The 25,062-nt window shown below is 43.9% G+C and overlaps 2 protein-coding genes and 1 long non-coding RNA gene across 5 annotated transcripts in view; 1 reads left to right on the forward strand and 2 right to left on the reverse strand.

Annotated features, from left to right (window-relative positions):
- The window catches only part of LOC100877272 (Sex combs reduced), a 48,793-nt gene extending 40,768 nt beyond the window's left edge, over positions 1-8,025 (reverse strand). Inside the window, exon 1 of the mRNA XM_003700388.3 lies at positions 5,862-8,025. Within this exon, the coding sequence (XP_003700436.1) occupies positions 5,862-6,678 (817 nt within the window). The 5' untranslated portion in view covers positions 6,679-8,025. The remainder of the gene's footprint in view (positions 1-5,861) is intronic.
- Positions 8,026-8,284: 259 nt separating this feature from the next.
- LOC143265351 (uncharacterized) lies at positions 8,285-24,991 on the forward strand. 3 transcript variants are annotated; one of them, XR_013039817.1, is made up of 3 exons: positions 8,285-10,365; positions 23,576-23,912; positions 23,988-24,991. It is a non-coding gene; the product is annotated as an uncharacterized LOC143265351 (long non-coding RNA). The 3 variants fall into 3 exon arrangements; XR_013039816.1 differs by having other exon boundaries at positions 23,576-23,908; XR_013039818.1 differs by having other exon boundaries at positions 23,576-23,856.
- LOC100875892 (uncharacterized) lies at positions 13,787-18,352 on the reverse strand. Its single transcript, XM_003700459.3, has 2 exons — positions 16,755-18,352; positions 13,787-16,287 (listed from the first exon to the last, which is right to left on the reverse strand). The coding sequence occupies exons 1-2, from the start codon at positions 17,380-17,382 to the stop codon at positions 15,788-15,790; spliced, it is 1,128 nt and encodes a 375-aa protein (XP_003700507.1). The 5' UTR covers positions 17,383-18,352; the 3' UTR covers positions 13,787-15,787.
- Positions 24,992-25,062: the final 71 nt, after the last annotated feature.

A 25,062-nucleotide genomic window follows, 5' to 3' on the forward strand; every position in this document is an offset into this window, starting at 1 on the left:
AAATTTTCTTCTGTTGAGGTTGTTGATCAAGTTCTAAAATAACTAGACACGCGTTGTACGTTCTTGAAATGTGTAGGGTTATGTTTCGCGTTCCTCACCGAAGAGTTTTCATGGATGGCAGAGTCGGTTGAATTTATTTAGAATTTATTCCGTAGCGACAGGTTGAAGTACCATAAGGTTCTGGAGTTATTAGACACACGTGTATGCAGGATATTTTGGTGCACTATTGTGTGAAGTTAGGTTCTTTTGCTTTTCTTGATGAGGGTGTTGATGGAGATGGTCAAATGTATTTCTTCAATTATGATAATTTGGGAAATTCGAAGATGTGATCGTATTACGTATTTATTACTTTAATTCTGAGGAGGTTAGGTTTCAAAATATTCTTTGAGACAGGCAAATATACCCATGTTAGTTGTCGCCATTTTTCTTCAAAAGCATGAACTCTCATTAATGGAGAAGAATTAAACTTTATCCACAAATTTTCATTTCAATTTTAAATATATGAAATCCTTATGCATAGAGACGCCATACTTTTAAGGTTATGTTTCTCGATATCCCTCAAAATGGCGAATATCAATTTTTTATCAAAGATTCTTCCGCTAAATAGCCTTGCTTCCTCTAGCACCGAAACGCTTAAAATCCTAGAACTTAAATTAATTAGAGATTCAGACGTCATTAATAACGTATGATCTCAGAGGTCGTTATCCTTTCAGTTTTAGATAAAATCTGAAACCGGGTGGGAATCTCCTGGATAGAATACTTTTAACAAAGAATATTCAGTCATTATTTTTTCATTTAGCAGTAATTATTACAGGTGGTATGCTCTTATGTTAGTTCTGCGGGGTTAAATGAAGAAGATTAATCTTTATTAATAATTTTCTCGTTATAACTGTTCAGGCAATCAGCAGTTATACATAAGTTTAGTACCTTTAGAACTCTGAACTAAATAAAAGGGACTTTTAACCTAACCTCAAAGAAATGTTCTCTGACGAAATTATCTTATGACAAATACAATTGCTAAGACTATTCTGTCCTACAATTGTTAAGACAATTCCTGCAAGAGAATCTTGTAAACCATCTTGCAAAAGTGACTCTTGTAAACAATATTACCTATGAGAGTAATATCGCGTGTTGCTAAAACATTCCTGATCCCTTCACCAGAAAACATGACAGTAATCTCACATGCAAAGCATCCATTTTGAAGTCAAGATCTTTCAAATAATCTGTACGTGTCTTCTTTATGTAAAGAATAGGTAACGTTTGACTCGCCTAACCTTAGACCTAACCCCAAGTTCCCGATGCAAGTCTTCGGTGAAGATTTTCTTCGTTGGCGCAATCTACGTGTCTTTTCTATATGAATCGCAGTCGAGGTTACTCGCTCCTTGCCTAACCTTAGAGCCTAACTGCAAGTCCTAGTAAGCCTTCGGCGAAGTTTCTCTCTGTGCAATTGCTTTTGTGTAACGTAATCTGCATATGTCTACCCGAAGCACTAGGTTTCGCGTAACCTTAGAACCCCACCTTAGTACCCGATTCAAGTCAGCCTTCGGTGAAGTTTCTCTCCGTGCAACTACTCTCGTATAACGTAATCTACGCGTGTCTTCTCTATCCCAGGTTACATTTGTTCCCCGCCAAAGAACACTCGATGCAAGTCACTCTTCGGTGAAAATTCTCTTCGTGCAACTATTCGTAATCTGCATATGTCTCCATTCGAAGCACAGAAGTTACGTTTCTTTCGCTTCACCTTAGGACCCGATTTAAGTCAGCCTATGGCGAAAATTCTTGGTGCAATTGTATAACATAATCTGTATACGTCTTCTCCGTGGCAAGCATCTAGGATTTGTTCGATTCCGTGCAACTACTCGTTGGCGTAAGTTTAACCCCCCGCAGTGTGGAGCACGCTAAGAAAGCGGAGAAACACAGGGAACGAAGGAAAAAACGAGAGAGGAGGAGGCGCGAGTAGCGAGCGAGAAGGAAGTCGGGAGACGTATGGAAAGGAGCTTTGGTTTTCGTATCCCGTTTGGGAGGCCCGTCGAATGGGCTTCGGCCTTCGTTCCAGAGAGGCCGGACACGCTGCGAGCCGAAAGTAAAGCCGAGAGCGGAAAGGAGAAAGACGGAGAGAGAGAGGGACAGGAACGACGAAGGAAAGGGCCCCCCGCGCCTTACAATGCAGCCTGATTTATGGCCCGGGCGCACATACATAGAGTTACACACGATATCATAATACCATTAATTCTTCGTCAAATTCCCCGCTGACTGAATCATACTGGCCGCGCAGTAAATCACGCGGGGCGACTAATGTGAACGCGACCAGCGCTCGCTGTCTTATCTCCTTTGAACCACGGGGGCAGGTGGATCCCCGGCCCCTTGGACTCTGCCTGAATCGCCGTGGGCCCTCTTTCGACCCCCTCCACTCGTCCACCTCGTGCTCCATCTCGGAGGCGACGCACTCTATTTGTCTCCGCGCCGCTCGTTTCCGTATTTTTATAGCCGACTCGGTTATCCGCCGATTTCACGAGGGCTACTTCACCCGACCACCGTTTACGTAATCGTGCCTCACCGTTAAACTTCGACCCGCGAACCGCGTTCGGATTAAACGGGACAATATCTCTTTATAACTGTTTTTCCTTTCCACTTGGTCATCAGGTTTTTCACTTCCTTACGGGACTTATAAATCTTGCGTATTTAACTCTTGGACGATATATTAGTTGTCCAACGAGAATTATTACTTAGCTTTGTTTAATAATTAGTCACCATTTATAACTATGCTTATCTTTATGAAAATAATGTATTGCTGAGCTGACCAAAACTCTTGCTGTTCTTTATGGAACATGATTATACACCTTGCGTATTTAACCAAAATCTTGTTATTGTAAAATCTTGTTGATATATTAATTAAATATGGAGATCTATTTTCGATCAAGACCTTCAAGATCGTCTACAACTCTTGTTCTTTTAGAACGCGTATCATTGTTCATGAATCACTGTTCAATGCAACCTCACCGTATATTACATGCATTTTTCAAGTCATCTTCCTTTTACAAAAATGTCTATCATAGTATAAAAATTGAACTTTCTAAGTCAGTTCCGATTCCAAGTTTTTCGAAGCTAGTAACAACATTATTAATCTAACAAGGGAATTAGAAGTTTGTTTTTAGAGTTGCACACCTACTCCGCTATTTTATCACAATGTGCGACAGTGACGCTACCTTCTCGCAGGAAAGGGAATGTGGGCGTTTGTGGCTAAGGCCATTCGATTCCATTCGTTGTTTCTTCCTTTTTCTTTATGGACCTACGTTTTTTCGGTTGCTTTTTCACTGAGTGGCTATGAGAACGTTGTAATGAATCGGGCCCCTTTGGGACCAGTTGCGGTATCCGAACACCGTGAGACCAACTTTGGTGAACTTTCATTCGGCAAGAAATCGCGGTTCGAATTTGTCGACGAATGAGTTGCTCGTTTTTCATAATATGTATATTTTAAGCATGAAAGACATTGCAGAAACACAAATTTTCGTTGTCTTCAAACTCTGTGCATATCACAATGTACATGACATTTATTTCAAATTCGAACACTTATTGTTGCAACATGATTACAATTGCACTTGTATAATTGAGAAGAATATTGGTGTACTATAACCGCAGTGAAAAGATTCTCTTTTTCGATTAAAACATGAAAGAGTAATTCGACGATGAACTTTCGATATTATACAGTTACAACAATTCAGCCAATTTATTCCTATCAGTCTGTAACTCGATCCTTCGTCTATCAATTGCGCCGCACATCGTTGACCAAATCTGGACGTCGTCCGTCAACTTCGATCAAACGTCCCACAACACTCGCGTATTTTCCAGCTACTTTCAAACAACCGCAGTCCTACTCTATCGATTATTTTCTACTATTCTTGTGCGCCGGCACCTCGACCACTCCAGATAACGTGAAACATTTACAAAGCGGACTCGACGAGCCGCAAATCGTTCCAAATCGTTCAACGATAAATTCGTCTTCGGCCTACGATCGTTCCCGCTAAAATTCTCCCTCGAATTTCGTCAAGTGGAAAGAACACCTTCGAGGCTAACTAATTTGATGGTTCGTCGTCGGACATCGCCGGTGATATACGAGCGAGGATCGTAATCGCGACGAGTATCGTTTATAATCTCACGGCTAATATTTTAGACGTGATTTAGCGGGGCCGAAGGAGAGGTTGCATAAAATAATCGCGATTATTAAACACCCGTGTATTCCACCATCTCGTTACGACACACTGGCACAAATTTTCGTCGCGCCGATCTACAAATCACCGCCGCTTATTTTTACGTTTCATGCGCGTTTATGACTTATCACCGATCGAGTCCCGACCCGTCGCGCGATTTACGGCCTAACTTAACCGTTGGACGTACGAGCCACGTTTCTTCTTTTTTTTTTACTGCGTCAATTTCCCTTCCTTCTTTCCCTCTATCCCGACCGGGAAATGCGAGAACGGACCAACTTCAGGCAATTCAAACTTCCTTTCGACACGCAACACGTGTATACCGAGAGAAGTCTAAAGCTGGACATCTTGAAACGTTCTGGGACAATTGTTCATTTACGAGGAATGTTGTCCAGATTTTACGATTATAAATCCTACGTTTGGCGATGTAGAGTTCATCGAATAATTGCTTGATTAAGGAGCAATACGCTTAGTGTCACTTGAAAGAAATTTCTGAATAAATATTGCAGAATTCTGTTACTACGAATACTAGGTATATTATAGTTGTTAAACCCTGTTAACCTCTATCCTTTAATAATTACAAGCTAGATAATAGAGCCTGCTGATAGCAACGGTGGTTTAAAGCTAGCGAAAGTGTTATGAAATGTCGCCTAAACCATATGTGAAAGGTACAATACTCCTGATATATCAGGATCCATAAGGACCCCTACCGAATCAAATCGTCCATTATAGGAACAGCGGAGGGCAATTGCAACCGCAAGGGCGTGTAGCCGGCGGGCATTGATAGGCCCAAAGCATCCAATTACTGGCAATTTAAACAAGTACTTTACAATGCATTAAAGTGTATATTATAATTTCTATACAATTGTGCATCATAAAATTCAAAGATTTTTCTCTAAGTAATATTTCTGCAACCATTTTGAAATTATTTTCCATAAGTTAAATTTATGTAAGAACGTGCATACAAGTCCTTAATTATTGACATCAATCACTAACAACTGACATATACATTATTTCAGTTATTTGCATGTGGTTTGATTGATTGACATGCTTGTTATTAGCATTCCCTTAAAAATAATAAGCAAATAGACAAAAAAGGATGATTTATAAGAAACAGGAGGCAGTGAGAGTCGGTAAACCGGTGCTAGCTACTGGGTCTTTTACTCTAATAATCATTCGTTGAACTGAGTTGCATCGAGCTTTGTGTCAAGTCGAATAGTATCGAATTGAATAAGGTATCAGGTGAATTGATTCAAGTCAAATCGAGAATTGCAGTGAATGAGATCATGTAGAATTATGCTGAAGTAAACTTAGCTGAATTGGACCACATAAAATTGTATCGCGCCAAAATTAAGCGACATCAAATGTTGCCAAAACGAATGGCATCGAATCTGATTTCACCGAATTGAATCGCACGAATCTCGTAAAACCGTCAAGATACACGAGGTACCATTTTTCGTCGCTGATCGCCGCGAGTACCGTACACGGACCGGAACAGTCGAGCGGAGAACCGATCAGCCCAATACCGATTTAAAAGGTCCTGGCGGCAATTAAGTAGGAGAACGGGCGTTCGGGTTCTGCCTACCGCGTTCAAGGTACCCCGCAATTAAACGCTATCAGGAGGAGCAAATAGAAAGGGAAGAGCAAAAGACTTACTCTGTCCGATGTGCACCCTCTTCATCCACGGGTAAATCTGCGGTGGATTGCTGCCGGTGGCATTGGACTTGTTGGACGAGTTATTCCCGGTGCTGGAGGTGCTGGAGGTGGAGGATGCGGGCGAGGACGCGGACGACGCGGTGGTCAACGTGGAGCTTCCTTCGCCCACGGGTCTCGAAGTTCCGCTGGCCGGAGAAGATGCCGACGCGGCCACGGACGACCTCGAGGAGCTTCCTGGCGGCGAGGTGAGTCCCGACGCGGTTTTGCTGGAACCGGCTGCCACCAAGGGCGTCGGACTGTTCCTGGAGGTGGACGTGGACAGATCTTGTGGCGACGCGACGCTGGTGGAGGACGTTGAGTCGGCGTACTTGCAGCTCGACGTGGAGGCTGCCGAGGGCGCGGACGCTGCTTGGAGCAGCGGCGTCGTCGGATCCTGGTGAAGCTGCTGCTGAGGATGATGCTGCTGCGGATGGTGCTGCGATTGCGGCGCGTGCAGACTATGCTGTTGCGAGGTGGTCGTCGCGCTGAGTCTCGGCTGGGGCTGCAATTGCGTGTAGTCTATCATCCCTGTGGGCGCTGTGTGCTGCATCCCCGAGGCCGGTGTCGCGTACGGGTGCTGAGGATAGTGTTGCTGAGGCGAGTAACAGGGTGCCGGATAACTGGTTGCCGCGGCGTTCGGATTATAATAGTCTCCACCTGCTGGGGACGCCGCTTGCATCGGTTCTCCGGGCGAGTTTGCTGTGGCTCGGGGCTGTTGCTGTGCCTGTTGGCCCGCGTAGCATGACGCGAGCGAATTAACGAACTGATAGGAACTCATCGTTCACGCGACTGCACCCGTCGTCGACGTCACTCTGTGAATCGTTCCACACGTGTACGGCTCGACATTCACGAGAACAACACAGCACCGATCGCGCTCTGGTCCCCCAACTGGCGGCAGGCGGGAACTCGTACGCGCACTGTCGTTAAGTACAGGACCGTGTCATCGCGACGTTGCTTTCACGACGACGACGATGATGACACCCCGGTGGTATCCGACGCACCGGCAGCTCTCTACGGGTTTTATTATCACTGACCGGCAGGAGAAAACAAGCTCACCGTTTAGCTGTTCCGTTGGACCAGCAGTCAGTTCACACCTATCGTCGTTACACGCGGATAAACACGTCCCTAAACGACTCGATAATGAACGAGGGGGATCGCGACGAATAGACGGAGAGGCAGACGGGCCGTGTGCCGGCAGGCGGGCAGAGTCTGAACCGACCTGAGCCGAGTCGAGTTTACGAGGGCCACGTGGGCCTGGGCTATAAAACTGTCTTCTGCTTCTTTACGATCTCACGAGTCGCAATTACCTACAGAGAACTCGTGGAGGCAGCGTGCAGTAGCGCGTAACAGCCGGCTTATCGGGTCGCCCCATTGAAGACGAGACCCTGTACACACTTCTTTTTTTTTTGCCTTTTTTCCACCCTCTCCCTCTCTCTCTCGCGCGATGATTTATTCGCACGAATCACCGATGTTTATATACCGTGAAATCCGTGACGCAGGTTTCGCGAAAGACGAACGGCCCACGACGGAGTTGGACCACGGAAGCGCGTCCCGACGCGGAATAATGTTCCAAGGAACGAAGTAACCGTCGTTGGTTGTCGGTATCCCGGTGTACCGATATCACCGCATTAGGGGGTGAAGCGTATCGCCGCGGCTCGCCGTTCACCGTTCCTGTTGCGTGCGCGGAGGGTGGTTGGTATCGTACTGAAGGCCTCGCCACGATCCAACGGAGGCCCGGTGTGTGCGGTAGCTTGTCACGTGCCCGCGCTCTCTGCGTGTCAGAGGAGCGCCTCGACCAATCCCCGTCGTTCGTCAAACCTTGATTGGTCTCTCCGCCGGCGTAGGATTCTTCAACCCCGTTCCTTGCGTCTCCGTCGGGTCTGTGATGGTGCTGCTGCTGCTGCTGCTGCTGCTGTTGGCGCTGCTGCCGCCGTTTGCGAGTGTGGTGGTGTTGCCTGGCTGCTATCCGACGTGACAAGAGGGGTGTGCGAGCAAGACGGGAAATACGAGGGGTCACAGGGAGGGGATAGCACCGTCAGGGGGGCTAATGGAGAGATATTCGGGAGCCCCGAGCACCGATGGTGGGGCGAGGATCGCTCTGCTTCTCTCTCCTTCTCTCCTCTGCAACCTTCTGGCCGCAACGTCACCAAGAAGTAGTCTTCCGCTTGCCGTCTCCGCGAGGGGGCTACGCGCGCACGCGCCCCCTTCCGCGTACACCCTCGTGGCGTGGAAACGAGGAAGAAGAGGTGGTTCCCCGCGAGATCGCCGATCGTTCGATCCTCCGTTCGAACTTGTCTCGGTCGATTCGCAACGGTACCCGTGTGATTATGTCTTCGGCAACACCTTCGACGGATCGGTGCTCCTCCGGTCGGTGGCGCAACTTCTCTGAACAACGAAGCACTACTATCGGTCCACCGCTGGACGCATCGCGCGTCTCGGAGCGCGCGAAACGGACGAGATGCGGACGAGTCGGGAATCGGAAGAAGGGGCGCGCATAAGTCAGCCGGCCCGGCCGCGGTTGACAGTTTTATGAGAGTTTGATAGTCTCCGGCGTTCTCCGTTGACGGCGCGAGAGAATCCGGAACGTGTCCGTGGGAGAGAGGCTGCTCGAACAGAGAGCGAACAGCACGGGAGCGAGCGAGACGGTAACACGCGCGCACTACGCACCGCACTCTTTATTGTCCCATAAATTCAAACCTGTTGCCCATAGCCGAATGAGAGGGACGGACCGGAAGAAGGAGCGACAGGGACGAAGAAAGGGAAGGACGAGGATGGAACATCGAGAGAATCGGGATGAGAGAGAGAGAGAGAAAGAGGAAAACGTGCACGAGGTTAGGAATCCTCTCCCAATCGCGCGATCCGATTGACGCCCCCGTTATCGTACGTACGGCGAACCCGGACGCAACTCGTAACTCACTGAACCGACTGAGCCGGTCGAGAGGAGAGCCTTCGGAGTTGGTGGCTACGAGCGAGCAGAAGCATGTGTGACGTAGTAGCCAGTTGGTCAAACGGGGGGCACCGCGGGGTGGCGACGTGCCGGTGGGGTTCCGGAGCGTAGGGGACGGCCGAGGAGGCGGAGCTCTCTTTGCTTCTCGCGGATGACGCTCGCTATACTTCGACCTGTTTCCTTGCGTACAGTCTGTTTTAAATAAGCGTGGACACTGTTATTTTAATGCCACTGATTTGATCACCAAATAAATTTATCAGAGCTTCGTGCCTCCGCGGACAGAATTACGTTTTCATTCATTTCGACACTATTCGAAATCATTCTAAACTTGTCAGTCCTAAACATATATTCTGACCGTGTACTCGACGACCATTTGGAGTAGAAATTTATTGCCGACGAAGAACCAGCTTTGAACCAGATTAATCAATTGTTGGGAGCATTTCAAAGGTTGCACCTATGCAACTACCGGTATATTATAAGGGTCGAAGGGATAGTACCTTATTATGTCTCCATACTCAAATATCACGGTACTCCTGCTCATTGTACCACGGTATCGGACTTTTGACCAAATGACCATGTTTTTCTCAAATGACTTCCTGCAATTATTCCTCGTGTTCGAATTTTTAAATTCAAATACTGCAAGCACACAATCACAGCAGACAGGGAATTTTCTTTTGGAAAAAATTCCAAATAAGCAGTGAGCCTACGCTTATTTCGAGCAGATCGTATTGCTCGTATTCCTTCTAATTACTATTTTCCCATCGGGTTTCCCTTCACCTATTACTTACACCTCCGTTAAGAGTGTAGCTTCCCAAGGTCCTCGTTCAGGTGCACGGTCTCGCCTTATGTAAATTTTGGAAAAAAGAAACGAGTCGTCCGATCGGAGATCGAAGAGGAGAAAATCGAGCGTAAAGCGAGTAGTGTGCCGCTCGCTCACCAGATGTGGCAAGTGCGGTCGTTCCTGTTGAATTGTCGCGCGCGCCCGCCCCCGGTCGCCCCACCCCTTCCTCCGCGGACTCCCACCGCCGGGGCAACTCGCCCCACCATCGCGAACCGAACTGGCTATCTCTTCCACTTTAAGTTCTCTCGCGGTTGTGTACGTGTACGCGGGAATCCCCACCACCTCTTCGGTATTCGCCACTTCGGAGCCCGGTATTTGTCCTACACCTACCATCCTTCCTAGGCCTCGCTTTTCGCGCCGCGACGGCGTGCTCTGGAGGAGCGCGCGCGCGCCAACTCGAAACGCCGAGAGGGAGAAAGGTTGACAAGTGATCGCGGGATCAGACACGGGTTCATCCTGGCCGCAAAACACCGTCGAGTTGCTGGAAACGCGATGATCGCCGGACCGTTTGCGGATTCGTCATCGCGTCGGAGACACGTCGCTTTGTTCTTGCACGCGAGTTCGAGGGGACCCGACTTGAGGGATGCTATCAAAGCAGATACTCTTTCGAGGGTGATTTCGAGGGATCTTTGGCTGGATTGGTATTGTTCAGATTCGGGGAATGTGCTTTTCAGTTGGTATACACTGGAAGAAAATTCTTCTTTTATTTATGACAATTGCTATAGTTAGTACAAATCTCTTTTAATCTCTTTATGTAAATATTCGATCGATAAGTAGTTATATTGTACAGGTTCCTACTTCTAGACTTGTTATACAGAGTTATTTAAATACACATAAATAATTTGTTAACGATTATGTAAGATAGGATTTACCTTTTCAAATTATAGTAAAAGATTGTAAATTGTTTTTACTTAAACTTCTCAACTTGTAACGTCAGATTGTATTTCCCGCGCTCTAGATTTTAAGGCGCGATATTCAAACACTCTAAACGTAACAAGACTATTATAAAAGTATTCAAGTCTTACGAAGCTCAATACCTTGTTAATAGATTTAACCTCGATATTTAGACAAGGCTACAATTTCAACAAATTCAAAATCCCTTTTGCGTAAAAGCTACCTGTTCGCAATTTCAAATTTCCCGCGTTCCCAATTAGCTCAAAGAGCGCGATATTCAAACAGAGGGAACATGTCGATTTCAAAAAGTTCGCTTTCCGTCAAAACCCGCGTTCATTCCTGGAAGAATAGTGGTCACGATTCAGCGTCCGAGGACGGGTTTCGGATAACGAAGTCATCACGTCAGGATGTCGATGTATTTCAGACTGACGTAATGAAAGCCTTTGGGTTTCGAAGGGATCCAGTGGAAGAACTCGGCCACGGTCGGAGCATTTCGGTCCGATTCGAGTCGCATTGCCTCGCGGCCGCGTGTCACTCTTTGCTGTTCTTTTCTCTTTCTCTCTCCGACGCGTTCACTGTTTGCCCGTCTCTCCCTCTCTGTTCCCGTCGGCTCGTCCCATTAGAATTTCTAATAAAGCCGTCGCAGGTGTAAAAAACGTATCGGGACCCCCATGAATCACGTGTCGCAAAGCAGAGCCGCCAGGACACGTGTATCTGTTATGCCCTTCTCTCGGCGACGCCACGCGGAGGACGCTTTGCGCGTCATCCTCTTCGGCTCCCTCGTCCAGGATGCATCGATACTTCGTAATCTAGCGGGTCAACGAAGCGGAACGAGTCCGGGGAAGTAATTATTGCCGGTGATAGCGGGCCTTAAGTGGTCGCGAATTATCGTGGGGAGCATTTGCGTTCGTAGATCGAGGATTCCCTAAGTGCCTCGCCGAGACCACTATTTGAATAATAATCGCTTCTAGACGGAAATATTAAGTGATCAGTAAAATTGATGACAGTGCTGTATGCGCTAATGTATAATTGCTACGAAGTTCAGGAAGCTTCTTTCGCGATAACGTTTTTAATTGTGTCTCATTACTTAATGCGAAATTTCAGTCGATTGGAGTCATCGGTGATTGGAGCTGATGATTCAATTTAGCATAATAACCGTACAAAGAAGGAAAAACGATTTCAAGTTGCTAATCGTAGTGATTCGACTTATAGCCACTTATAAATGTGCTGATAGAGTATTAGGGTGAATGCTGCGAGTTACTTATCTGATTGTTTATGCGGTACACGTAGATTTTTCTTATTGTAGCTTTATACGGCTCGTGAAGCGAGCATTATCGCGCTCGTAGCTTATAGAAAGATGCAGAAATTTGAAATTTAAAAATTTTTGAATTGAAATGCATTAGTAACTGTATTATCCTAAAGATCAATGGTACAATGATTTGAGCGAGGAAGTTTAACAGACAGTGCTTTCATGCAGATCTTGTAATAGCGAGCCCGTCAGGATACCCATATATTAACTTCTGCGTGGACGGTTCTGGGCGTTTGCATAAATAAGGGTTGCCGAGCTATGATGCTTTTCTTTTTGCCGTTGATGGGATCGTAGGTTGACATTTCTTGCACTGTCTGGAATATACTTAACCTTGTCGTGGTGCTTACAACTTATTCTAATTATAAAAGAGTTCTTTGAAAATACATACAATCACATATACAAATACATACATATTCAATCACAATTATATTGTTATACATCAAGTAATTAAACATAAAATACATTTCCTGTCGAAATCCAAATTTAAAGAAAACACAAATATTGTAGAAAATTATTATTCAGTTGAAGTGGAGTTTAAACTTAACGCTTCTGTAAGAGAAAATTACAACACCTGTTAATTTAGTCACCTAGTATTTATTTCTGTAACATTAAAATTGGTTCAGGTCGAAAAGAATACAGAGAAAAAGATTAACATACCGCAGACACTTGGAAAAAAAGTTTATAAACTCTTTGGAGCGAAGGAGGCGCGTTCTGGAGAGCTGATAAATTCCGCGCGGGTTACCCGGACAGGCTAGAGAGAAAAAAAAGAATATATTCAATTCGAGGTTCACAGCTAAGACGCGTTGCAGAAAATCCAATACGTATCCGTGTGCCGGCCATGATGGATTGCCGGAGCTATGGGAAACTATCTGTCAAGCACAATATCGACCCTCGCCCTCTTCGTCCAACCCCTGGGTACCGAAGGTTCACTCTCGCCGCTGCTGTTCGTCTCAGGGTTGTGCTCTGCAACGTAGCTTCACCCAACGCTGCCATACAAACCTTTCTCCCTCCTTTTTCCCTTCCCCACTTCTGGTCGAGCGGTTCGTGACCATTTCGCAAATGGCACATCTCCTCCATAGATTCTGCTCTTTACGTAAAAAAAAGAAATAAGTACCAGTTTAAACCCGTGTCGGCCACCTAGGTGACCGGTTCGATAATGACGAATTCTCGTTAAAGTGCTTTATTGCCATTGATGGCTTTCGATCGGCAGATAACGAGTACACGATTCACGATTTAAGAGCGTCGGATTGTTTTTACCGAGTAATTTGGCGGGAACCTTCGCTGGCGGTCCGAATTAATTTCACTTTCTACAGGCGCGAAAACAAACGATTATGTATCCTTGGAGGTACTCGTGCCTTCAACTCCTTTTCGGGTTATTCTTAATATAGAGGCTTTTCTGAGATTGTTTTATCCAATTTGTGAGTGCGTTGCGATGCTTAAAATTAATGAATCTTCAAGTAATTACGTCCATATACGTTGAGGCACAATTTACAAATTTGAAGGGTTGATTGTAATCTTAAAAATTTGAAGAAGGATTAAATTAACCATTAAGTGAGGAATATCTGGTGAATCGGGAGTTAAACTTACTGAATATACGTACACAAAAATACTAACAAAAATATTAGGCTGAAAAATAAATGAAATAAATATCTGTAAATATCAGCGAGTAGTTGTATAAAATATTGGAAATAAAATATGTAACAGATTGACCATTAAAGAAATTGTGTCTTTAAATAAAAGTAAAAAGTTGAATAAATAAATGTCTTCAAATATCATCAAATAAGTTGTATGAAATGTTAAATATGTAATGACTTCATTTTCATAGTATAGGAATTATAATTTTAAATAAAAGCAAGCTTCTATCGATGTTAATAATATTGACGAAGAAACAGTGACCTTTTTGGAATAATTTATTATCCGCCAAGTATATAGTTTATAAGATTATCTCGTGCAACTTATACTAAATCGACTAGTATCCCTCTTGAAGTACAATTTAAAAAAATATTCGCTGTAACATTAATTCCGTAATAAATAGATTTATATTACTAACAATAAGCTTTATAATTCTACGATTGTACTTAAGAATATCTACTCTTGTCTGTACAAGAGCTCGTTTCATTTTTATTTAAACATTTTTTATCACTTTCAAGACGCTACTATAATATACCTAGGTATTTATGTACATCGTTTTACTATCTAATAGGAACATTCAGAGGTAATGCATAATATGCAAAGATCAGTCGCTACATTATTGCAACAGAAGTTCAAACGTTATAATTAAAAAAAGTTACCTTACATATAATTACCATCACGGTTCAAATAAATCGAACACGAATTTGCAGATCCTCGATCTCGTTCGATCTACATCAAATTTAAATAACACTTCTCGGAGCAACTCGAGTTTGAATTTCGCGGGCGACACAAATTCTACAATTCCAGAAAACAATTACGATTGCAAATTAAACCGCGAACAGGGAGAAAAAAGAATGAACAAGACCGGCGTTGCACGCACGAGGAACGTTTGCAGCCATCTTGTTGCGTGTGAACGGCGCAGCTGCTGAGCGCCCCCCACTCTTCTTCATCCCTTAACTTTTCGACTCCCCGTTGTCGCCCTATTCCACAACTCGCATCGGTATTGCTAAATGTCCACTCAATTATAAACATTTCCTTCCACCTCACTTTGAATCATAATCTTATACACATCTTCAAGTGCAAATCTTGGAGATGCTTTCAAGGATACTTGTATCTTTGAAAGTATACATTTGCTTCTTCCATTGGGGGTTTCAAGTTATTCTAAAATTATCTTCCTGCACCTAATTCCTCTTCTGAAATCTAACACATCCAGCACTTTTTAACTGAACTATCCTAGTGCTTTCAGAACCTTTTCGTTTAATCACTATTTTCTTAGAAGATATTAAAATAAATAAACCCCCGCAATTAAAACGTAAATATTACATCCTAAATATCCTTAAGTATCCATAAGTATTTTAAGAACAACGAAAGTTGCACGGGGTATATCAGCCAAGTACATTTCCGTATCGATTCGCATCGCGATCAAAGCGGCACCGAAGCCCGTCTTCAGTCGCCCCGCGCCGAACTTTCCCCAAAAGCGGAAGAGTCGCCGAGTCATCGTCATTAATCAGCCGAGTATGAATTTTCAGCGGGCGAGTCAAAATATTTTCAAAACGTACTCGAAGCGAGAAAAAGTGAGCAAGCGTGTTGCAACGCGAACCGATCGGAGCGGACCGTGGCGAGCGAAATACGGCGTGAACGACCGCGCTTTCGGGATACCTGAGCCGCAGGATGCTCGGCTGTTTAGCTCGTTTGGCCATAAATCATAGTGGTTGCAGGGTCAGCTGGCCCGATCTTGTCCCGAACGGCATTCCCTGCTCACGATCCACCGTAAAGGTCGAACTTTGTCGTGCTATACTTGTAATTTCCTTTCTTACGGTTGTTCCTTATCGATTCGATGCTCGAGGATTGAATCGCCGATTGTAGGTTATGCTTCCCTAATGGCTAGTTCATGAGGCACCACTGACTAGTTTAACCGTTTGCATGGCACGATTGAATACACTGTTCATAAATTAGCTAACTTGTTCGAGTATCTATAACTTAGGTAATAACTTAACACTTTGACCATCGGGAGCTTCATTGGCTTGCAAAATACACAGTAAATTTCCTACTTGCAATTAATGTACAAAAACTATTAATAAGATAAAGTCACGTGTCACTTCAACTCAGAATCTTGCAAAAGTATCTACTGCAGCCCCCCGACGTTAATAGAACGCAGTCTATTGCATAATATTCTCATCTTCGTTCAAGGTTAACCTTCGAAACTACACTAACCAGTCTTCCCCTAACCTAACCAGTCTTATTTACAAAGCAGATAAAAATGTTCAAGATTCGATATGATGATCAGTCATTTTATGTATCTGACTTCCGTACGCTTGTTTATGAAAGTAACTGTGTCCGTCGTACATGCTGTGCTGCTGGTGACGATATTGAAGATAAGCTTCGTGAAGATGCTGCTCCGACATTGCGGAAGCGTGCTGAACGGACGTGGTAGGTTGCGCAGCATGCATCATGGTCGTCGTTGACGTCGTTGTTCCCGTTAGAAGACCTTCGATGGGTGACCCATTTTGACTGGTGGACGCGATGTCCTCCATGTTCGTTTCCACCCCATTGTAACTGAGTTTGCCATCCTTCTTTGCCTTCATGCGGCGATTTTGAAACCAAATTTTGATCTGGCGCTCGGTTAAGCACAGAGCCTGCGCTATTTCTATGCGACGCCTTCTGGTGAGGTAACGATTGAAGTGGAATTCTTTTTCCAATTCGAGAGTCTGGAAGCGCGTGTACGTCTGTCGTGTTCGCTTTTGTCCTGCGCCGTTCGTATCCCCTGCAACCGGAGAATTGAAAAGTGAACGAGATTTTGAGGTTAGGTTACGTTTCTGAGCTTGGGGAGTGAAATTGATTCGATACGGTATCGAAGTGGAGTTGAGGCATTAGTTGGAATATTCTCAACACAAGTTCGAATAAAATTAAGGTTTTTGAAAACTAAGTTCTTTCTTAATAAAAATTTGTTAATAAATCTTGCAATTGGACTGCAATTCAAATGAACTTTGCGCGTTGTTTTTAATAATTACTGTACTTCTGAGTTGTTCATTAGCTTAGTCATTCCAATGAGATAAAAATTTTAATCAATAATTTATCGACTTATTAAATCATATATACATTTCAACTTTCCGTCCCTCTTAATATTGTATTAATAATTATCTAACTGGCGCAACTGAATGAACCAAAAGTTAAATTAACTAGATATACAACCACGCTATATTTCAATGAAAACCAAGATCACAACTTTACCGTTGGCGTACGAAGACTTCATCCAAGGATAGTCCACCTGCCTCTGCGTCTGGTCGTCCTTGTACTCGATCTCGTTAGGACTCCGCTTCCCATCATTATTGTTATTCGCATAAGCGCCATAGCCTTGCTGCACTCCATAATCGGGGGGAGACCTTGGTGTCACCACCGACGGGGCCGCGCAATTGCTAGAATGTGGCTGCGCGGGGTACTGATAGCTCTGCAAGTATCCGTTGCTGTTTTCCGGTTGCTGAAGACGATCCTGAGCGTCCGGGAGGTACGGTGCGATCGGCGACGTCCTGTCCGTCGAAGAAGTCGGCGTGTACGGCGGAGTTTGACAGGAAACGTAAGGAATACTCTGTCCGGTCGGTGACGTCACCGGTTTCCCGGTCGAGTTAGCATAACCCTCCGCGATGGCCTCTTTCCCATGACGCAGAAGAGTCTCCAGGAGGCTGGAAGGGGGCGAGAGCTCTTGGCTCGGTCTCTGAGCGTAATCCGAGCTGGAGTGCAGCTGCTGATGCGTCGGCTGATAGGCGCTATCGGGATACATAACCTGTTCGGATCGATCGCCGATCGACTGATACGGCCAGTAGTCCGAGTCGCTGTTGGCGAAATACGCGGAGCTGGCCATCGCGATCGGAGTACGAAGGCACAGAGACACAAGGCTTATCGGTCACGATGGATCTCAGACGACACCGGTTCGGTCACTTCGAGTAGAGCACATCTCACGAACGGACACGTGGTTATAACCTCACTCGATGAAAACGATCGGGAGCTTCGCACAGCACTGAGCCACGGTATTCCAGAGAGACGGCACACGGAGAGAGGTCCTCGCCAGGCACCGAGGCGGACTTACAATGAAATGAAACGAATTCTGTCCCCGTGACGATTTTCGACCGTCCACGGTACACAGGGGGTTCTACGCGTGCCAAAAAGGGCACCCCGGCAAACTTTCACCGGGTTTATTGCCGTACCACGCGGACACAGGCACCCCGGCGGAGGTGGAGGGGACTTTTACCCTTGGCTCGTCCATGGGGTTTCTCGTGTAGCGCCTCCCGTTTCGGCTCGGGCTACCGCAGGGGTGCTCCTCGGCTTCTATCAGCTGCCCTTTGATTCAGAGTTAAGGCCACCCCCGACACACGCGGACGATTTTCGATCTGTGCCGCAATCCCCTCCCACTATTCACGCTATTCACACAAAACCCATATTGGCTCCCCTTCGCACCCGACCTCGCACAATGCCTGCCATGTGTGCAACCCCCTGGCTGCGTGCTCCCGGCAGCCTATCGGGGACGACCAAACCCCCTGCATGGAAGCTGGCTCGCGAGATACTGCGATAAAATCGGGGAAATTGATAAGTGGGTTTTAATGATGCTTCTTAAAAAGGGAAGGTGTTTTTTAATGGGGAGCTGGTCGCCGACGACAGATCGCTCAGTTATTTATAGGTCGTTTCGATTGTCGACGAGATCGGGGTCGAGGATTTAATCGTTGTTTTCGTGTTTAGCAAGTTTATAAACGAAATGCATAATTCTTCCAGCGAATTTTTAGTTAGTCCTGTAGAAAATAAATCTCTTCCGTTATTCAACGACCATAAAACGAGAAATCCTGAATTGAAACAGAATCGTACAAAATGACGAAGGTTAACAATGCAGTGGCACGATTGATCATCCGTTGGATACGGTGCATCTCCAGCTTCGTTTTTGGAAAATTTTTCGAAGTTCCAAGTGTTTTTCAGCGTTTTTATCGAGCAACCGGAAAGACTGAAATAGATATTTCGAAGCGGGTAAACAAAGAGAGCTCGGCGAAGCTAGACGCAGGCAGTCTTGCGAGTGACGTCTCTTTCTAGAAGCCTGACCGGCGACGATTAATCAACCCTGTTGAACCCTCTCTCCTCTTTCCCGTTATATACACGTGCATTTAGCACGTCTCTTCTGCCCCCGTTCACCTTCTGTATTTTCATTAATCCCACTTTCGTCCCGGCGCATTTGCGAGGAGGGGAACCGGGCCGGGAGGAAAGACCGAAGAAAGCTGAAGAATTATGAAAGTAGGCTCGACCACTTTCGGAGGGAGAGCCCTTCCATTTTACCTCATCACGGACAATCGAAATCTTTTTCTTTCATACTAGCCCGTCGTCGTAACACTCTGTGTAGAATTTAACGATTCTGTACTTTATGTTCTTTAATTGCTTTTATTGTATTCTTCTGTAGAAACAATCGAAATCATTGCATCCCCAGATCTGTATACACATATTCTCATACGCTCCTACATCCCTAAGTCTTTAGACCCTCAAATCTTCAGAACTATACTTAGAAATTTTCCTGTAACCTTGCCACCGTATTAAATATTAAACAATTAATCAAAGCAACGCATCTTGCAGCAGAGATGGATGAAGAAATCACTGTCTCGGTAAAACTTTCATCAAGAATAGACCGAAGGAGATACAAATGGCTATCTTAATGTTTCCACTAAGTCTTTCATTTGTTAGGAAAGTAATTAAGCAAAGAAAAAGGCGTTAACGTTGTCAACCAGGTAATTGGAACGGAGAGGCAGGATTAAGTAAGACACAATCGTGAAAGCTAATGATCGGCTCGCGCTTAAACGGGCCCGCTTGGAAACAATTATCGTCCGGAGGAAGATAATAGACGGCTTTGCGGACAAACTATAAATAGTAAAGCAACCCCGAAAAAACGTGATTGATGATGCGTTTGGTCGCGGTGACCAAACCTACGGGGACTCTGAACGGCTGATCAGGATGGACACGCGTCCGCACCAGCACGATCTTACGCGCGTACGTGTGGAACCTTCACCAACACTAGGACGCAAATGATGCCGGGAGAACAACATCGGAGAGCTCCAGCTCTCGTGTGTAGAGAACGATGATAATAAATAATAATCCGCAAAGGGCGATACTTGTGGGAAGCGACGAGGGTTCCGACAGGGACAACGTTTCGCGGTCCGTAAATGATTTTACCTACTGACTTCATTTACCCTGCTCCGAAATCTCTACCATTTTCCGTTTAGACAAGGAAATATCTACGAGCAACTATGATAGATAATTTCCCGATGATATACAAATCATTCTAAGACCTTGAAATTTCTATATATTTCTAAATTTTAAGAATTCCCATGTTCACAACTTTATAAGTAAATTTGGTGACTGACAGATTTGAAGATTTCTGAAATTCGAAACTTGAAGGTTTGAAATTTGTGTGTTTATCTCTCGGAAGAGAAGATGAAAAATATTCCTGAGTACAAAGGGTTAGCATGGTGTTTAAAAATTTTTAATTAAACATCGGACGTTGAGACTCGATTTCTTCTTACAATGTGCATGCAAGGTCCATAATTAATTCTCGAGTTCGACATATGGGACCTTCGAAGGAATTCACCGTAAGCATAATAAAAAATCTTAATTACACGGTGAAATTCACGAGAATTTCCTTCCTGGAGAATCAACAAAGGATATAGAAGAAGACGGAAGACGAAGAGGGAGAAAAAAGGGCAGGTTCTTATTTACAGCGGGACCAGACCAGACACGTAGTATTAAGCAAACTACCTGAACGACATCTGGGATGACGTATTGCAGCCAAAATGCGCCGTCTTTATACTTTATGAGTCCGCTTCATAAATAGCAGCGTCCCTTAACAACCGAACAGCTTCGAAGACACGCGCCTCCCCACGCGTTATCCCCACCCCATAACTGTACACCACGGCTAGCCATGGTGTCTTCATTTTTGAGACGTTGTCGCACGGTCACTCAGAACCTCGGCAACACCATAAACAGAATTACTGCCAGCTGTTTTGCACGTTTTCCGCAGGTAGAAGGCAAAAATTCCCTGGCCACGTGCAATAAAACTTTCACCCCCGTTTACCTACCGTTTTTTCTGCCGAAAATCTGTTACGCGCTCCTGTTGTCGATGGACTACCTCGATAATTTGCCGAAGTTTGGACACGTTGATTCTTCATGGATGGTTTCGAGGTTCTTCTTAGGGTAGACAGCTACCTTTAAGGGATGTAGTAAATACGATTGTACAGTAATATAGTGCTCTAGTGTCGTTTAAGTTGATTTGGGATGATGATTTGTAGTTTGAATATTCTGTCGGGCAGGCTTTGAGGGTGTGGTAGGGATGAACTGATCGACCGTGACATTTAAGGGATTTCTACGTTTTTGGAGAGTGGAGGAATGTAGAGCTGAAAGTTTGATCTGCAAGCTTACGTGGCGATACAATGAGGGATAATTTCATGATACAACTCGTGATGCAACGCATTATCCTACGTGTAGTAATTTAACATAGGACTACCTCACGGTGATTTAACACATGGAGATTTGGCGCGTAGTAATATAAGAAGTAATCTAACTTGTAGCAATTTAACTGGTGGTGATTCAGAACATAGTATCGTAACGAATGGTAGTCCAGCGCGTAGTAATCTAACAAGTGGTAGTCTAACGTGTAATAATCTAGCGGATGATAATCTAACGGGTGGTAATCCAACGCGTAGTAATACAGCATGTAGCGATCTAACTGTGTAATAAGTGTAATAATGCAATGCATAATTATCTCACGCGTGGAAATATAGCACATGATAATTTAACACGTAGTAATCTATCGTGTAGTAGTCTAAGGCGTAGTAATCTATCGTGCAGTAGTCGAAGGCGTAGTAATCTATCGCGTGATAGTGTAACCTGTAATAACTCAACGAGTAGTAATCTATTTTGTACTAGTCTAATGAGTGGTAACCCTACGCGTGAACGAGTGGTCAACGTTGTAATATAACAATCTAACGTTTAACAACGTAACGGTGATACGAGATCCGCAGAACCAGATACATTTCGGATTCTTGCTCGCAGAACAAATTAAATTGGGGCTTTGCGTTGCGTGAAATGGCGCGGTATCTCGGGGGGTAACATATGTGCCCTCGTCCGCCCCGTGTACCCCAAAGGGAGAGAATGTTCACCGGCTGTAGGGTGGCGTTTGCGACCATTTGGGAAAATTGGAAATATCGGGATCAAACCGAGCGGCCTCTATTATTGTTCGATTGATTTATATTTTGTTTGCGTTGCGCCTCGATCAATTTTCTGGATCTATCTGAACCGAATGCAGCTACGAAATCTGTATATTTGCACGAGTTACATTTCTGTAATTAAATATATAAAAGGATTGACATCACCAGAAAATATGACGAGTACTCAGCATTGGACCTTAAGTTGGGTTTCCTCGTACAAACAGTTGGCGGGAAATTTAATCTTGAATTTCCATTGAAAGGTCGAGGGGTTGAAATTCTCTGGCCGTGTCGTAATAAATTAATGTTTAAAATAGCATTCGTTCGAAGTGCGATGGAATTAGAATACAGAAGAAGGGAAATTCAAAATGGATGGCTATAAGTAGAAAGCCACGGATTTAATGGCAGCGTTATAGCGAACACGAGACGAACAGGCGTTTCGGGGCGGAGCGGAAAAACCGCTGAGCAATCGTTCGAAGGGTAGCCAATCTTTTGGATAGAGGATCGAGAACTAGAGCAAAAACCGCGATACCTTTTCTTACATTAACGACCCCATCTTTGCAACTGGCTACGCAAAATAGATGCGATTGTAGGACGATCATTTGTCTTCGCAGGAATCGTTCATGAAAATTCTATTATTTCACTTTAACATCAATTTTTACTTCCATTATTGAAAAATACTAAAATTCTCAAATTATTAGAATATTATAATACTTTCGTTACTTGAGTATCGAAGTACTTGTATACTTAAATATATTATTAATACTTAAATACATGTATTATTGAATATGTTACCGATCATATTATTTGACTCATCCTATCACGTATAATATAATTCTTAAAAATAGTTATTACAATTTAAGTAATAAATGTAAAAAACAGAATTTTTTGTCACAGAATATCTCCCCTGTCGTAGCGACCGTTCATGGACCGGAAAGGCAAGGTTGGGCGCGTTTAAATTTCGAAATTCCTCAGGGAGGGTTGTCGGTTCGTCACATACCGATCGCTTGCCTTTCGACAAGAAAGCTATTCACCTCTTCGGTACAATGCAAATCCCTCGGGTGTTTAAACAACGCGCGTGTCCAATGCTCGAAGAATTAACCAGCGACTAATAAGTGTCAATATTTACCCTTTCGGTCCTAATCTGTCGACGAGTTGGGATTTGGAGTCCAGAAGAAAGACAACGTCGTAAACGGTGCTTGTACCTGTCCGGGTTTATTGAGGATTTGCTGAAAGCTTGTTAAACGTCAGTTTTGAGAGAGTTTCTAAACCAGTGACGAGGAGCACGTAACTTGTTGAAAAAAAAAAGTGGACAGACAATTTCTTACGTTATACAGAGTTATAACTAGTGGTGCAATTGGATCAATTATACGACAAAATAAAAATTAAAATTATTACAAGTAGTAAGTATATAGTAAGTATAAGTACAGTTTCAAAGGATGAAACCTGTTTCGACGGAACGAAACCTCAACTTTCGATTGAAATCACAGAAACGAGTTTGTTCTAGGAGAAACATTCTTTTCAGGAAATCGACTGATGGCTGGTTGATTAATATTTAACGAGTATTAGTTACACCATCGTCGACTAGAAAATTTTATATCTGCGTTTCTATTCTGTTTTCTCTGTAAATACAGAAAGCGCATTCAGCGATCTACGAGTTCCTCTAATTATCTGGTATTATATGTATGTTGATTTCATGATTACATTCGCAGTTTTGCAACTCAGCAAAAACAGTTTCCTTTGTTTCACTATTTTTATTGTGAAAATTATTTGAAATTAATTGACCAATTTTAAGACAACTTTAATTTCTCTATGCTATCCTCTCAGATAATTTCGAGAATGCATCTTCACTCAAACATCGCGTAAAACACTGAAATATATAAATCAGTATAATCATGATCAACCCTTCCTAACAACCCTCGAATCTGCAATTAAATCCAGTCCGTACCGAATCATATTCCTCCGCAAATCCGAGAATTACTTAGCCGAGGTTATCGATCATGAAGGACATCGAGGACCCTCCAGAGTGAAGCAATGGAAAGAGAACACGAGTCCCTCGGAAAAAGCTTGACGAGAGGGGAAAAGAGAAGCCGAAGGAGTTGGAGGAGGTAGTGAGAAAGTCTTCACAGGATCCCAAGCAACGCTATCGATCCCGCATTCGTTTGTATAACGTGTTTACTTCTCACCGCAGAGATATCTTCTCTCTCCGCTCATAGTCTCTCTTCGGATGTCTGTTCAGACTGCGAGCGGTCCGAGAACGAGGCACCCTCTTTCTCGATCGAGCTCAGCAGGGGTGGATCCACGGTGAACGCGAAACTCCAAAGGAGAGAGGGGTGCTATGGGGCCGTACCGAGTATCATTTATCAAGTCCGGGACTGTCAATCCGAGGAGCATTGATGCGATGATGGTCCAGCGACGCCACGATCGTCCGTCGCGATGCCGATGTTTTTCTCTCGACGACCGTTTGGTATTCAACGTTAACCCTTTCAATGCCACGTACATTGAATTATGCTTAAGAACTGACGATGTAAATAATTTCTTATTCTATGCTCCTACATTATACTGCTGACGACTTGCGACTGCGGATCGAATATCGATATTCGGAATTAATATTTTTCTAAATAATCATAGCCCTCCATTACTGATGACTTAATACCGGGAATGTCAATCACATATCGATCTGATATTTAATTATTTTCTTTACATATAGCGTTCGTTAAATTATACTTAAGTTACGACAATAAAAATTAAGCGGTGCTTACGCATTGATGACCAGGATGCTAATTTATTTACTTTATGGTCCTCCATTACGATATTGCTGATGACTTGACACCGCGAGTGTTGATCGATTATGATATTTCAATACCTGTTTAATATTCGAAATTAATATTTTCCCGTGATATTCGATAAATTATACTTATGTTACGGTAAAAATTAAGTAGCACTGCATCGATGATGAGGACGTTAAATAATATATTTTCTTTATGATCCTGCATTATGATAATGTCTTGACACCGCGAGCGTTTAAAAATATTAAGTATTATTTTCCATATGACGTTGTTTAAATTATACTTATGTTTATAGTCCATTATTATATTCTTGATAATTTAACATAGGGAATGTTAATCGTATTCGTTATCGATTCAATAGATAATACATGAATTTTGAAAGGAATATTAATATTTTCCACGCGACATTATACTCGCATTACGATAATAAAAATTGAGCGACGACCAGGAGAATGCAAATTTGACAGCATATTTAAAATTAATAATCTCGTAGCGTTCGTTAAATTATACTTTCGTCACGGTAAT

This window comes from Megachile rotundata, chromosome 1 (genome assembly GCF_050947335.1).
Source record: "Megachile rotundata isolate GNS110a chromosome 1, iyMegRotu1, whole genome shotgun sequence".
Lineage (NCBI taxonomy): Eukaryota > Metazoa > Arthropoda > Insecta > Hymenoptera > Megachilidae > Megachile > Megachile rotundata.